Below are 14,344 nucleotides of genomic sequence, written 5' to 3'. Positions count from 1 at the left end.
CCCCAACACCCAGGCTGCGGACAGATACTGTACCGATTCGCGGAGAATGCAGCGGTAGCCGGAAGGCATACAGCACATCTTTAAGATAAAAGCCGAAATAGACATGCTAATTAATTAGGTGCCGCCCCACACGTAATTGTCGGCCCAGAAATGTATTGGTTGGTGGCCTGCAGGGTGGGGGCCACTGCACCACCCAAACTCCAACTCAGCCTAACACACCATCATCAGTGTGCTCGATGTCTTCCCAATTCCAGTAAGTGATACTACACTGTACATACATTATTTCTACTTTATATCGGCTGTGTATTTTTACGTGTTATTTGGTATGATTTGGCAGCTTCATAGTTTAAAGGTTACTGGAGAGCGCTTGCACCATGTTTCTGAAAACAGAGCTTGCGTGAGAATTTCTGCCGACGGTGCTTGCATGAGATTTTCGCTACGGAGATCTGTGCCGGCAATGATTGTGAAAAAGTATTTCTACTTTATATAGGCTGTGTATTTATCATATCATTCCTGCTTTTACTATATGTTACTGTTCTTTTAGGTTTTATGTGTTATTTGGCATGATATGGTAGGTTATTTTTGGGTCTGTAAACACTCACAAAATTTTCCCATATAAATAAATGGTAATTGCTTCTTCGCTTTACGACATTTGGGCTTACGAACCGTTTCATGGGAACGCTCTACCTTCGGATGGCGGGGGAAACCTGTATCAAGTTCATCTAAGTCAGGAGTTACCAACCTTTTTTACGCCATGGACCAATACCATAAATTAAGGGTCTGTGGACCCCACTTTAGGAACCCCTGATCATTCATTGCTGACTAATAATTTATGCTGCGTAATTCAATAAATTCACTCAAGGTCATTGATGGTGGATGCATTTTATTATCATAAATTTGTGAAATTAATGAAGTAATTGTCTTACTAGTTACATTCTCAGAAATTCTTTATGTAGATATCTGATTTGACAAAACAAGGTTTCTATCAGCTAAAGATAGACATATCAGTGGTTGTCAGAAAAGTTCTATTGGTCATTTAGTGAAAGACGTGGAATTTAAAGATGGTCCAACCAAATGGGTGTTCGATTAGCTTATTGAAAGCACAGCCTTGCACAAATGGTTTGTGCAGCAGAATGGAAAGCCATTGAGTCAAACAATTTGTATAATGATCCCTGCATTAATTCTAGTCATCTCAAAAACAGAAAAAAATCATAAACATTAATGACATTGAGTCAACATACCTTTTATTAAGTGTCACTGCCACACCATCCTTTGTCCAGGAAACCTCTGGCTTAGGGTTTCCGATGGATTCACAGACGAGTGTTAGACTCGATGTGTTATTTGCCAGGTATGCCAGTGTTCCAACTGTAACATGAACATTTTTCTGAGGCAGAACAGGAGCTTGCTTTTTTCTCAAAATAACAGGAGGCTTGTGCTTCTTCCTTTGTTGATGTATATCCTTATTGACTGAAGCATCAGATGTATTAGGAGCCTTATCTAATAATTTGGAGTTTGATGCATTATCATCAGGAGAGACTTTCCACTTTTCCACAGTTGGTTGTGGTCTGGATACTTCAGCTGCTAATTGATGTATCAGCTGTGATGCAAAATCTTCAGGTATTTCACCAGACTCAATCCTCAAACTTATATTTCGGAGGATCTCTTCAAACTGTTTGGTATCCATACTATAAGCTCCTTGGGATATAGAGCTTTCATGATGTTTGTCAGAAAGTGCCTGAGAGTCAAACAATTCTGCAAAGCTAGCTTTTCTTTTTGAAAACAAGTGATTGCCAAGAAGGCGCAGGAAAACTTGATCATTTGATTGGCTGTCATCCACATATAATTCATTCTTTTTGCTCCAACTTTGCCACATCTTAGTTAATTGAGACCATTTATCTTCCAGTCTGTTGGATTTGTTGTTGCTCATCTTCTCTAGCCCAATACTTTGTCTTGTCTTAGCATTGTTGAAAGTGGGTGGTTCAATTAATCTGTTGTCATTACCAATCAGCTTGAGGACAAAGGATTCTCGAGTAGGACCTGCAATGCAACTATAAATGCCAATATCTTTTGCTTCAAGACTGTGAATTTTCAGTGATCCTGATTTAGTAATTCCAATTTGTTTCGTATTTTGCAGATGGAGGCCATCTTTTTCCCATTTGATCAGTGATTTCTGGAATCTTCTCACTGGACATCTAATCACAATTGAGGTTTTTGGAAGGAGGTAGGCCCGACCACCGATGTTAAAGTGAATGCGCTTGTCTTGTCTGGTTTGAATGTACACTCTGTGGATGGCCAGAATTTGCGGGTCACGAATAACTTGCTTTTGAGAAACATTTGTTTTTTTGTCCTTTTTAACCTCTAGGAAATATACAAATATGAGTTAAAATAGTCGAGAATAAGACTTAATCTACTAACATGTAAGCATTAAGTTCAAAGGCAAGGAGGTAAAACAATGCTTTACTGATGATTTATTAATTTTATCAAGAAGACACATTCTTAAACCCTTGCCAAAACATTGAGTGTAATTTACTTGGAACATTGTGTCAATTAAGGGTGATTACTTCAAATCTATAAATCTGATAGCCAAAGCCACGCACAACATCAGTTTAAAGCTAACTGGAAGAAGCAGGGCACAGATTATATAAGTGTTCATTCAGTAATAAAAACAAAAATAGGAAATAACGGGAAAAACTGTAGGAGAAGAAAAAAAACACCCTTCTCTCAAAAGGAATCTGTTGGATATGGGTCCAAATTGAGATTCTCTGAGATGGTGATATAATGCTTTTACATCCAACAGAGGGGAAAACTTGCTAGATTATTCCTAGAATTCTCCGAATTTGGGTGTGAAAACATGTTGTTAAGTGTTTACTTTTTTATTTCTTAAACAATAACTTAGGTCTTATGTTCAACAACTCCTTCCCCACACTACCATCAGATTCTTAAACCTACCTGAAAAAACCCTAATACTACCTCAGACTAAATTCCCTCAACTTGCACTAACATTATGTTTATTTTATACTATAAATTATGAGTAATTCATTTCAATTTAAGTTTGCATTGACTGATGTTTGCAACGTACTGTGCTGCTGCAAAAAAGCTAGTCTTCCTGGCATTTATACTCTGTGTATGTAAGCCCATGACAATAAACTTGAAATTGAGTTAAAATTTAGTAGTAGTTGTTCCTTTCCGTACCTCATGGAACATCAGACGGCAACCTTGCTCTTTGTTTTGCATGTGTCTATCTTTTTACGAGGCCAAATTGCTAGCTCGACACTCAACCCAGAATGGATGGAGAGCGTCCTGAATTTGAACCCAGGACCATTCGTCTCGAGGTCTGGTACAGCTGCCATTACATCACTGGCTGCTACTATTGCTTACTGTTACATATGCCCATGACAATGAACTTGAAACTGAATGTGGCTAATATTGACAACATGTAGATAAAGGAGCAGTGAGGACCATGTAGGTAGTGCAGTGACGATTCCATTTTGGGCTGAACCTACGTTAAACGTGACCCAGCAAGGCTCTGTAGTTTATTCAAAATCCCCGTTGCACCTGATTCTGTAAAACTCCGTGGTAAGTAGAAAAAAAAATCCCAGACCTGAAGATGACCATCTTGATAAGCACAAGATACATGAAAAGGTTGCAGAGTATCAAATATTTATGTCTGGAGTCTACACATATGAAGTTATTCATGTGTTGTTTTTTTTAATGTAACCAATAGCTCTTAAAATCTATTGGATCTGTTTCAAGATTTGAAGCTTGCAGACATTTGGCACATAGAGACTGGTAATCTTCCAGGAAAATAATTGTTAACCAACACAAATCTGCTTTAGTTAATGAAAAGAACATTTTCATAAATCTGAATGTTTTAACATCTGTATATGATTCTTACAATGAACAAATGGATAAACTGTGAAATAAACCCATTTTTCTATGGAACCATACCATACTTCAAAAATTTTTGGTCCTTGGAAAAATATAAATCTGTTACCACTATATTATCATTGCCCAAAAATAACAGCATTGAGGACACAAACATCTCAGTTATCTGTGCTCCTACTTTTGTTTGTTGTACATGCCTACTATAATTAAGCCCCAGTGTTTATTTGGGTAAGATAATTCAGGTGTCAAGTGTTAAAGTCAGTCACTTACTATTACAGGCAGGCATAGTGCAGGTCTGAACTACTGGAGGCCTGGAGGGTTCACTGCATAAGGCACGGGGCACTGTGACCTGCTGTCTCACTGCAGTGAGTTTCCGACAAACCCAATCTCTGCGCTGGGATCCTTCACCGCATCTTACAGAACACTGGGAATGCACAACATAAGATTCAAGACTCAAAGATTTAAAAAAATTTACTGTCATTCTAACCATACATCAGCTCTGCAGGGCAGAATGAGACAGCGTTTCTCAGGGGCAGTGCAATCATAACATAACAAACGCAACACTAAGTAATAAACATAACAATAAATAGTAAAACACAACAGCCACATGTCCGTTAAAATCAGTTATAAGTGTCCAGTGCAAGTTAAAAGTGTCCAAAGCAGAGTCAGGTGGAGCAGCTATTTAGCAGTCTGACTGCCTGTGGGAAAAAGCTGTTTAGTAGCTTTGTGGTTTTAGTTTTGATGCTCCTGTAACATTTGCCTGATAGCAGAAGAACAAACAGTTCATGAAGAGGGTGTGAGGGGTCTTTAATGATGTACCGTGTCTTCTAGAGGTATCGACTCTGAAAGAGGTCTTGGACAGAAGGTAGGGAGACCCCAATAACCTTCCCTGCTCCCTTAACCACCCTCTGCAAGGCTTCTACTGATTCTAGACTTCAGTAGAACACTTAAATTACACACAATTAAAACTGAGTTAAATTAAGGTTAGTTCAGCCAAAGTAGATGAGTATTTCATCATTATTTTGAATTGTTGAACTTGTGAGAAAGCATGTAGATATTTTTCATCTTGGTGATTGAGGTTATTTATTTTGCTGCTTTAGTTTCCACCAACTGGGCTGCCATTGGCCGCGATACAACTAAATCTCATCAGTTTTCATCTCCTAACTTTACAACCAATCCTATTTATTCTGATGATCTCACAACAAGTGACTTGAATTCTCTTTTGGACTCAATTGGAACCAAATTTCTATGAGTTATCCATTAAGTGTCTTCCTTTATAAACTATATCCCACTTTTTCATGAACTATAATGACCACCACAGACCTTTTCCACATGTTCCCACCAGTCAATATCATACCCAATCTTCAGATGCTTCTTTGATCGTCCATGGACCCAATCACAATTGTTGGGCTCGGAGTGTTTCAGCAGCCATCAAGTATCGATCTACAATAATCCCTTTTTTCAACACTTTCCCTATAGCATGTTATGCCATGGAACTATTTGTGTTTCTTGTTGCTATGTTTGCAATTGTGAGTTACATGGTACAAATTGCTATTGCAGTTGATTTTATTACATGTTAGTGGTAGGCTGAGATCACATTTGACCACCCAAGATCTAGTCCTGACAGTCTTCCTGACTCTGGCCTTGATATCACCATTTGTCGAACAAACCTGGAGCTCCCCACTTAAAACCTTCTATTAATCTACTTCATATTCCACCATCCCAATGTGCGTTCATTTGAAGACCAGAGCAAAAGTTAGAAGACTTTTCATAAAATCTAGACCTAGGTAGTGTGCTGTAAATAACAAATATAATTTCCTGTATTAATGCATTGCTTAATCAGAAAATAAGTATCACTGGTAGGTCAAATGGCCATTGAAAATAGTCCCTAGCATATAAGTAGGTTTGAATGAACAGATCAGAGTGTGGGAAGAATAAAAAGTGAATTAGCACAGGATTAGTACAAATGGGTACACACTGCCTCAAGAAAGCAACATCTATCGGTCAAATATCGCTGCCATCCTCCTTCTCAGAGCTACTATCAGGCAGGAGATATAGCAGCCTGATGTCCCACAGTATCAGATTCAAGAATAGCTACTTCCCTTCAACCAACCAGCACAGCCCTATTCACGACTGCAGTAGTAGCAATACCATAACTATTTTGATCAAGTTGTACTCAAATTACCTTTCAGTCAGGGTGGGTGCTGCAAGCTTAGTCTCTGAGGGCACAGGTCTCAGAGTCCCACTTTCCTATTGGGTGTTCACAAAGATGGACCAACTATGGCCTGTTTTCTTTTCCGTTCGAGTTGTGTTGCTTCTTGTAGAAATTGTATACAATTTATGTTTTCCTTGTGAATGCTGCTTATCTGATGCTGTGTACTGTGATGCTGCTACATGTACTTATGCAGATGATAAGAAACTTGACATTCACTTGTGTCACCAAAGATTCAAGAGGCAATGGCCTCTTTTTGCTCAATATAAATCTATGTCCTGTGGCGATTCATTAATTGCCAAGAGGAAGAATTCTGCAAGGCACCAGGTTATGCATAAACCACACATTAACATGCACGTAGAGAAAGACAATAATTAAGTAGGCACGTTATGGAGTAAGTTTACCACTCTACCTTGGACCATTTCCCCAATACCAGACGTGGTGGACAGTCAACGTTACCACACGTTTGTTGCGAATGAGGCTTCTGATCAAGGCAAAGATCATCAGGAAGGGTTACAGAACTTCCGTCAGTCAAAAGCTGCTTGCATTGGACTTTGCGAGACTGTAAACCGCCTCCACATATATGAGAACACTATTAAAACATTTAATAAGAAATGAGCTCATCAGAAAGTGTGCAATAAACTTTGAGTCTGATTGTCGTCCTTTTAGGAAAGTTAAGAGCATATATTAAGGGTGAAGTTGTAAATCAATATTCAGAACAGTTGAAATAATATCAAAAATATCTTTCCAATATTTTTTCAAAAAAGGACATGACCAAAACATGCGAGTTAAAGAAGCTATCTCAAAGTGACGACTATCACATACAGGATTTATATGAGAATAAAAACAAGCTAATTTATCCTTAGACATATGAGCCCAATGCAGTACTTTAAACTGTATCAACACATGTTTAGCACATATAGAGGATGAGTTAACTAATTGAAGAATTTTTTCCCATTTTTCAAACGGTAATCATAAGTTCCCTTTCCCAGTCTTAACTTTATTAGATACATCTGGATGTATTTTCATAATTATATTATAAATGACTGCTATTACACCTTTCTGAAAAGGATTTAAATCTAAAATTTTTTCCAAAATATCCGTTGAATATAAATTCAGGAAGGTAGGAGAAACAGTATTTTAAAAGTTTCTAATCTGTAAATATCTAAAAAAATGGGATCTAGGCAAATTATATTTATTAGATAATTGTTCAAAGGACATGAAACAATTATCCAAAAATAGATTACAAAATTGTACTATACATTTAGTTTTCCAAGCCAGATATGCTTGATCCATAATAGAGGGTTGAAAGCAGAAATTAGATATAATAGGACTTGCTAAAATAAATTGATTCAACCCAAAAAAATTTTAAAATTGAAACCATATACGTAAAGTATGTTCATCCATTTGTTCCTCACCCTGTTACTGCAATTTTTGGGTTACCGATGATAGAATCAAGTCATTTAACCTCTTCAGCTCATCGGATGATTGCATTTCTTACATTAATGGCTAGAAGATCCATTTTGCTGAATTGGAAAGAAATTAATCCTCCTACCACATTTCATTGGTTCTCTCAAACTATGTTCTGTTTTATCTTAGAAAAAATTAGAAGTGTTACTTTTGATCCCTCTATTAAATTTGAAAAGACTTGGAGGCCATTTATTCAACATTTTCATATGATGTAATTAAACCTTTCCAAACTTATTCTATTCCCTTTTAATATATGTTGAGCGGATCGGAGTTGACGCCACTAATGGTTCCTTTTGTTTTGACGTTATATAACAGCCCATGTCTTTTTCTGTCTTAGTTTAGTTGATTAACACTATTTAGGTTAGTTTTTCTTTTGGGGTATATTTTAATTTTTTTTCCTTTTTCATGATTTTTTTCTATTTTTTTGTATATTACATTTGTATCCTGTATGTTTGGGAGGTTTAATACTCATATGTCAACTAGGTTTATATTTAACTACGTTAATCATAACAATGTAATCCCAACAATTTTGTATCAATATTATGGTATGTTTATCATTATGAAATTAATAAAAAGATTGAAAAAGAAAGAAAAGCATGTATCAAGATCAATGAATTTAAAAAGAAGTTCATAACCTTTCAATAACAGTCCAGGCTTTCCTGAGAAATATCAGCAGTTCCATCTGGAATTGCCAGCACAAGTCCCAGTTTCCTGATGGATATTCACAAAGGTGTACCAACCCTGGTCTGCTGTTGGACCCCTCATAGACTGAGCATCCCAACATCAGGGTCAATCAGCCATTGGAATTGCAATACCACTCATCTCCAGGGGAGGAAGGCACAGCAAATAAGTTTTAGATGATATACATTAAAAGAATCATTTACTTCACTTAAAATATTTAAAATGTTCTAAGCTTTTTACATATTAAAAGTGTTAATATAATAATATTTTAATACTTCAGTTTATTTTTTTCTATGTTTTCAAATAATTTTGAAAGTTCTTGACTATCAGAAACAGTTATGATGGTCAGCTGAGGTTGCAGCATGTTTTCACTGCTGCCAAAATTCCACTAAGAATTCCTTTATCATTCTGGTCCAATCATACCATGCTGCAAGACCCTGCAGTTTTAGGATATGGATGGATTCTACAAGGAAGTTTTTCTTTTTTGGGGGTGGGAATCTGCTGAGAATAGGACTAATGGTGGGCGAAAGGTGAGTGTGGGAGTCTCATCACTACTATGAAATTCTGGGTCAACACCTAAAGCTAATCATTCCTTAATGGCCTCCAGTAGTATTCACAATTGGATCATTTCTACCAAAATGCCAATCATGAAAGTTCAACAAATGATATTTTCAAGCTTGCAAAGTAGGATCAGCATCCAATCACTATTTAGATTAAATAATTAACGATATGTCTGCAACAGTATTCAAAAGCCTATCTTGAAAAAAGTTTCAGAATATCTTGTCAATAAACACATGATTCATATTTAGTGTAACATAGCTCATGTGGAAGAGGGTTGAAGACTATCAAAGAGTTTGTTCTTTACTTCACCACACATCACAGTCTTGTCTCTCAACATCATTTAATCCGACTTTCAATGTTGTTTAGAGTTGTGCTTTTTGAACGAACGATTTCCCAATATGTCAAAGTGGCGTGGAAGGAAATCGCCTGCTAACCTGAAAATTCCGGATGCGACATACCTTTTTTTTTCATCTGAGAATCAGTTTCCCCATTTCTGGATCATGAATTTCCAAATTTATGCTTGTTCTAAATATGCAGCTGTTTCATGTCAGTCCCGCTAATGCAAATGACAATAGAATTATTTACTCCAAATTTAGAGTAACTATCACCTCCTGACGCTGGCCATGAACCAGTGTAATTTGAATCAGACTGGTGCAAAAAGTCTGCAGCAAATCCCTAGCCATTTATTCTCAGGAAAAGCCTCAACACAGGCAACCTGATAGCCTCTGGCAAAGACACTTGGTTATAACAGGATTGATTGCTCACATTTGAATTGATCATTCAGTGTAAACAAACTGTGATCAACCTGTGCTTTGGGGGTTAAACTTTAGCTTGACTAGTGGGGCAGGGTTTTATGGGAGTGGGTGGAGCACTAGTTTCACATTCCACTCAAGACCACTCGATTGACTTCCATACCAAGTAAAATCCTGTGGCATGCAATTTTAATGTTGCAGGTGAACTACCAATTTTGCAAAAGGTGGGTTAAATTACAAATCAGTGCAGAACATGCTAGAAAGACTCAGCAAGCTGGGCAGTTACCTATAGAAAGAGAACCGGAAATAACATTTCAGATCAAAGACCCTTCATCTCTACTTCATGTTCCACTGAGGCTGTCTAGTCTGCTGAGTATCTCCAGCATTTGCTGTTTATATTTTAGATTTTTTTATAATGGCATTTGATGATTTTCAATACTGCCCAAATTAATTTATTTATTGAGATACAGCATGAAATATGCTGGCCTTTATAAATCAGAGCATTGAGTATAGGAGTTGGGATGTAATGTTGAAATTGTACAAGGCATTGGTGAGGCCAAATTTGGAGTATTGTGTACAGTTTTGGTCACCGAATTATAGGAAAGATGTCAACAAAATAGAGAGAGTTCAGAGAAGATTTACTAGAATGTTACCTGGGTTTCATCACCTAAATTACAGAGAAAGGTTGAACAAGTTGGGTCTTTATTCTTTGGAACGTAGAAGGTTGAGGGGGGAACTTGATAGAGGTATTTAAAATTATGAGGGGGATAGATAGAGTTGACATGGATAGGCTTTTTCCATTGAGAATGCGGGAGATTCAAACAAGAGCACATGAGTTGAGAGTTAAAGGGCAAAAGTTTAGGGGTAACATGAGGGGGAACTTTTTTTATACTTGAGAGTGGTAGCTGTGTGGAACGAACTTCCAGCAGAAGTGGTTGAGGTAGGTTCGATGTTGTCGTTTAAAGTTAAATTGGACAGCTATACGGACAGGAAAGGAATGGAGGGTTATGTGCTGAGTGCAGGTTGGTGGGACTAGGTGAGGGTAAGAGTTCGGTACGGACTAGAAGGGCCGAGATGGCCTGTTTCCGTGCTGTAATTGATATATGGTTATATGGTTAATAGGCTCTTCCATCTCTTTGAGCTACACGGCCCAGCAATCCCCTGATTAACCCTCGCCTAATCACGGGACAAATTGTCGTTGTTGTTGTTCCTCTCTGTGCCTCGTGGCGCATCAGGCAGAACCTTGCCATATCTTTAGCAACACACATCAAAGTTGCTGGTGAACGCAGCAGGCCAGGCAGCATCTGTAGGAAGAGGTGCAGTCCACGTTTCAGGCCGAGAACCTTCGTCAGGACTAACTGAAGGAAGAGTGAGTAAGGGATTTGAAAGTTGGAGGGGGAGGGGGAGATCCAAAATGATAGGAGAAGACAGGAGGGGGAGGGATAGAGCCAAGAGCTGGACAGGTGATAGGCAAAAGGGGATATGACAGGATCATGGGACAGGAGGTCCGGGAAGAAAGACGGGGGGGGGGGGACCCAGAGGATGGGCAAGAGGTATAGTGAGAGGGACAGAGGGAGAAAAAGGAGAGTGAGAGAAAGAATGTGTGCATAAAAATAAGTAACAGATGGGGTACGAGGGGGAGGTGGGGCCTTAGCGGAAGTTAGAGAAGTCGATGTTCATGCCATCAGGTTGGAGGCTACCCAGACGGAATATAAGGTGTTGTTCCTCCAACCTGAGTGTGGCTTCATCTTTACAGTAGAGGAGGCCGTGGACAGACATGTCAGAATGGGAATGGGATGTGGAATTAAAATGTGTGGCCACTGGGAGATCCTGCTTTCTCTGGCGGACAGAGCGTAGATGTTCAGCAAAGCGGTCTCCCAGTCTGCATTGGGACTCGCCAATATATAAAAGGGCACATCGGGAGCACCGGACGCAGTATATCACCCCAGTCGACTCACAGGTGAAGTGTTGCCTCACCTGGAAGGACTGTTTGGGGCCCTGAATGGTGGTAAGGGAGGAAGTGTAAGGGCATGTGTAGCACTTGTCCCGTTTACAAGGATAAGTGCCAGGAGGGAGATCAGTGGGGAGGGATGGGGGGGACGAATGGACAAGGGAGTTGCGAGGGAGCGATCCCTGCGGAATGCAGAGAGAGGGGGGGAGGGAAAGATGTGCTTAGTGGTGGGATCCCGTTGGAGGTGGCGGAACTTACGGAGAATAATATGTTGGACCTGGAGGCTGGTGGGGTGGTAGGTGAGGACCAGGGGAACCCTATTCCTAGTGGGGTGGCGGGAGGTTCGAGTGAGAGCAGATGTACGTGAAATGGGGAGATGCGTTTAAGAGCAGAGTTGATAGTGGAGGAAGGGAAACCCCTTTCTTTAAAAAAGGAAGACATCTCCCTCATCCTAGAATGAGAAGCCTCATCCTGAGAGCAGATGCGGCAGAGACGGAAGAATTGCGAGAAGAAAGATCTAGACCTCCTACCCAAGATCCACAAACCTGCCTGTCCTGGCCGATCTATTGTCTCAGCTTGCTCCTGCCCCACCGAACTCGTTTCTGCATACCTCGACACGGTTTTATCACCCCTTGTTCAATCCCTTCCGACCTATGTTCGTGACACTTCTCACGCTCTTAAACTTTTCGATGATTTTAAGTCCCCTGGCCCCCACCACTTTATTTTCACCATGGATGTCCAGTCCTTATATACTTCCATCCCCCATCAGGAAGGTCTCAAAGCTCTACGCTTCTTTTTGGATTCCAGACCTATCAGTTCCCCTCTACCACCACTCTGCTCCGTCTAGCGGAATTAGTCCTTACTCTTAATAATTTCTCCTTTGGCTCCTCCCACTTCCTCCAAACTAAAGCTGTAGCTATGGGCACCCGTATGGGTCCTAGCTATGTCTGCCTTTTTGTTGGGTTTGTGGAACAATCTATGTTCCGTGCCTATTCTGGTATCTGTCCCCCACTTTTCCTTCGCTACATCGACGACTGCATTGGCGCTGCTTCCTGCACGCAAGCAGAACTCATTGACTTTATTAACTTTGCCTCCAACTTTCACCCTGCCCTCAAGTTTACCTGGTCCATTTCCGACACCTCCCTCCCCTTTCTAGATCTTTCTGTCTCTGTCTCCGGAGACAGCTTATCCACTGATATCTACTATAAGCCTACTGACTCTCACAGCTATCTGGACTATTCCTCTTCTCACCCTGTCTCTTGCAAAAACGCCATCCCCTTCTCGCAATTCCTCCGTCTCCGCCGCATCTGCTCTCAGGATGAGGCTTTTCATTCTAGGACGAGGGAGATGTCTTTCTTTTTTAAAGAAAGGGGCTTCCCTTCCTCCACTATCAACTCTGCTCTTAAACGCATCTCCCCCATTTCACGTACATCTGCTCTCACTCCAACCTCTCGCCACCCCACTAGGAATAGGGTTCCCCTGGTCCTCACCTACCACCCCACCAGCCTCCGGGTCCAACATATTATTCTCCGTAAGTTCCGCCACCTCCAACGGGATCCCACCACTAAGCACATCTTTCCCTCCCCACCTTTCTCTGCATTCTGCAGGGATCGCTCCCTACGCAACTCCCTTGTCCATTCGTCCCTCCCATCCCTCCCCACTGATCTCCCTCCTGGCACTTATCCGTGTCAGCGGAACAAGTGCTACACATGCCCTTACACTTCCTCCCTTACCACCATTCAGGGCCCCAAACAGTCCTTCCAGGTGACACAACACTTCACCTGTGAGTCGACTGGGGTGATATACTGCGTCTGGTGCTCCCGATGTGGCCTTTTATATATTGGCTAGACCTGACGCAGACTGGGAGACCGCTTTGCTGAACATCTACGCTCTGTCCGCCAGAGAAAGCAGGATCTCCCAGTGGCCACACATTTTAATTCCACATCCCATTCCCATTCTGACATGTCTATCCACGGCCTCCTCTACTGTAAAGATGAAGCCACACTCAGCTTGGAGGAACAATACCTTATATTCCATCTGGGTAGCCTCCAACCTGATGGCATGAACATCGACTTCTCTAACTTCCGCTAAGGCCCCACCTCCCCCTCGTACCCCATCTGTTACTTATTTTTATGCACACATTCTTCCTCTCACTCTCCTTTTTCTCCCTCTGTCCCTATGAAAATACCTCTTGCCCATCCTCTGGGTCCCCCCCCCCCTTGTCTTTCTTCCTGGACCTCCTGTCCCATGATCCTCTCGTATCCCCTTTTGCCTATCACCTGTCCAGCTCTTGGCTCTATCCCTCCCCCTCCTGTCTTCTCCTATCATTTTGGATCTCCCCCTCCCCCTCCAACTTTCAAATCCCTTACTCACTCTTCCTTCAGTTAGTCCTGACGAAGGTTCTCGGCCTGAAACGTCGACTGCACCTCTTCCTACAGATGCTGCCTGGCCTGCTGCGTTCACCAGCAACTTTGATGTGTGTTGCTTGAATTTCCAGCATCTGCAGAATTCCTGTTGTTTGCATATCTTTAGCATTTGTCTGATTTTTATGAGGCCAAGATGCTAGCTCGACCCAGCATGGATGGAAAGCTGGTTGGATTCAAACCCAGGACAACTCACCTCGATGTCCAGTGTGGATGCCACCGCAGCATCGGCCGGCTATGGGTCAATTTACAATGACCAATTACCCTACCAACCGGGTCGTCTTTGGGATGTGGGAGGAGACCGAAGCATCGAAGAAAGTCATCGTGGTCATAGAGTGAATGTAGAAACTCCTTACAGGCAGCAGCGGGAATTGAACCTGGGTCGCTTGTACGGTAAAGCATTGTGCTA

The 14,344-nt window shown here is 40.9% G+C and overlaps 1 protein-coding gene across 7 annotated transcripts in view; it reads right to left on the bottom strand.

Annotated features, from left to right (window-relative positions):
- The window catches only part of adamtsl3 (ADAMTS-like 3), a 776,875-nt gene that overhangs the window by 134,723 nt on the left and 627,808 nt on the right, over positions 1-14,344 (bottom strand). For all 7 annotated transcript variants that reach the window (XM_072278334.1, XM_072278335.1, XM_072278336.1 and 4 more), the window contains 3 exons: positions 6,510-6,689; positions 4,156-4,309; positions 1,242-2,358 (listed from right to left, as the gene is read on the bottom strand). In XM_072278334.1, coding sequence (XP_072134435.1) covers positions 1,242-2,358; positions 4,156-4,309; positions 6,510-6,689 — 1,451 coding nt within the window. The remainder of the gene's footprint in view (positions 1-1,241; positions 2,359-4,155; positions 4,310-6,509; positions 6,690-14,344) is intronic.

Source organism: Mobula birostris, chromosome 14, assembly GCF_030028105.1.
Source record: "Mobula birostris isolate sMobBir1 chromosome 14, sMobBir1.hap1, whole genome shotgun sequence".
NCBI lineage: Eukaryota > Metazoa > Chordata > Chondrichthyes > Myliobatiformes > Myliobatidae > Mobula > Mobula birostris.
Note: the sequence above shows the minus strand (reverse complement) of the source record. Positions and strands in the feature narration are given on the sequence as shown.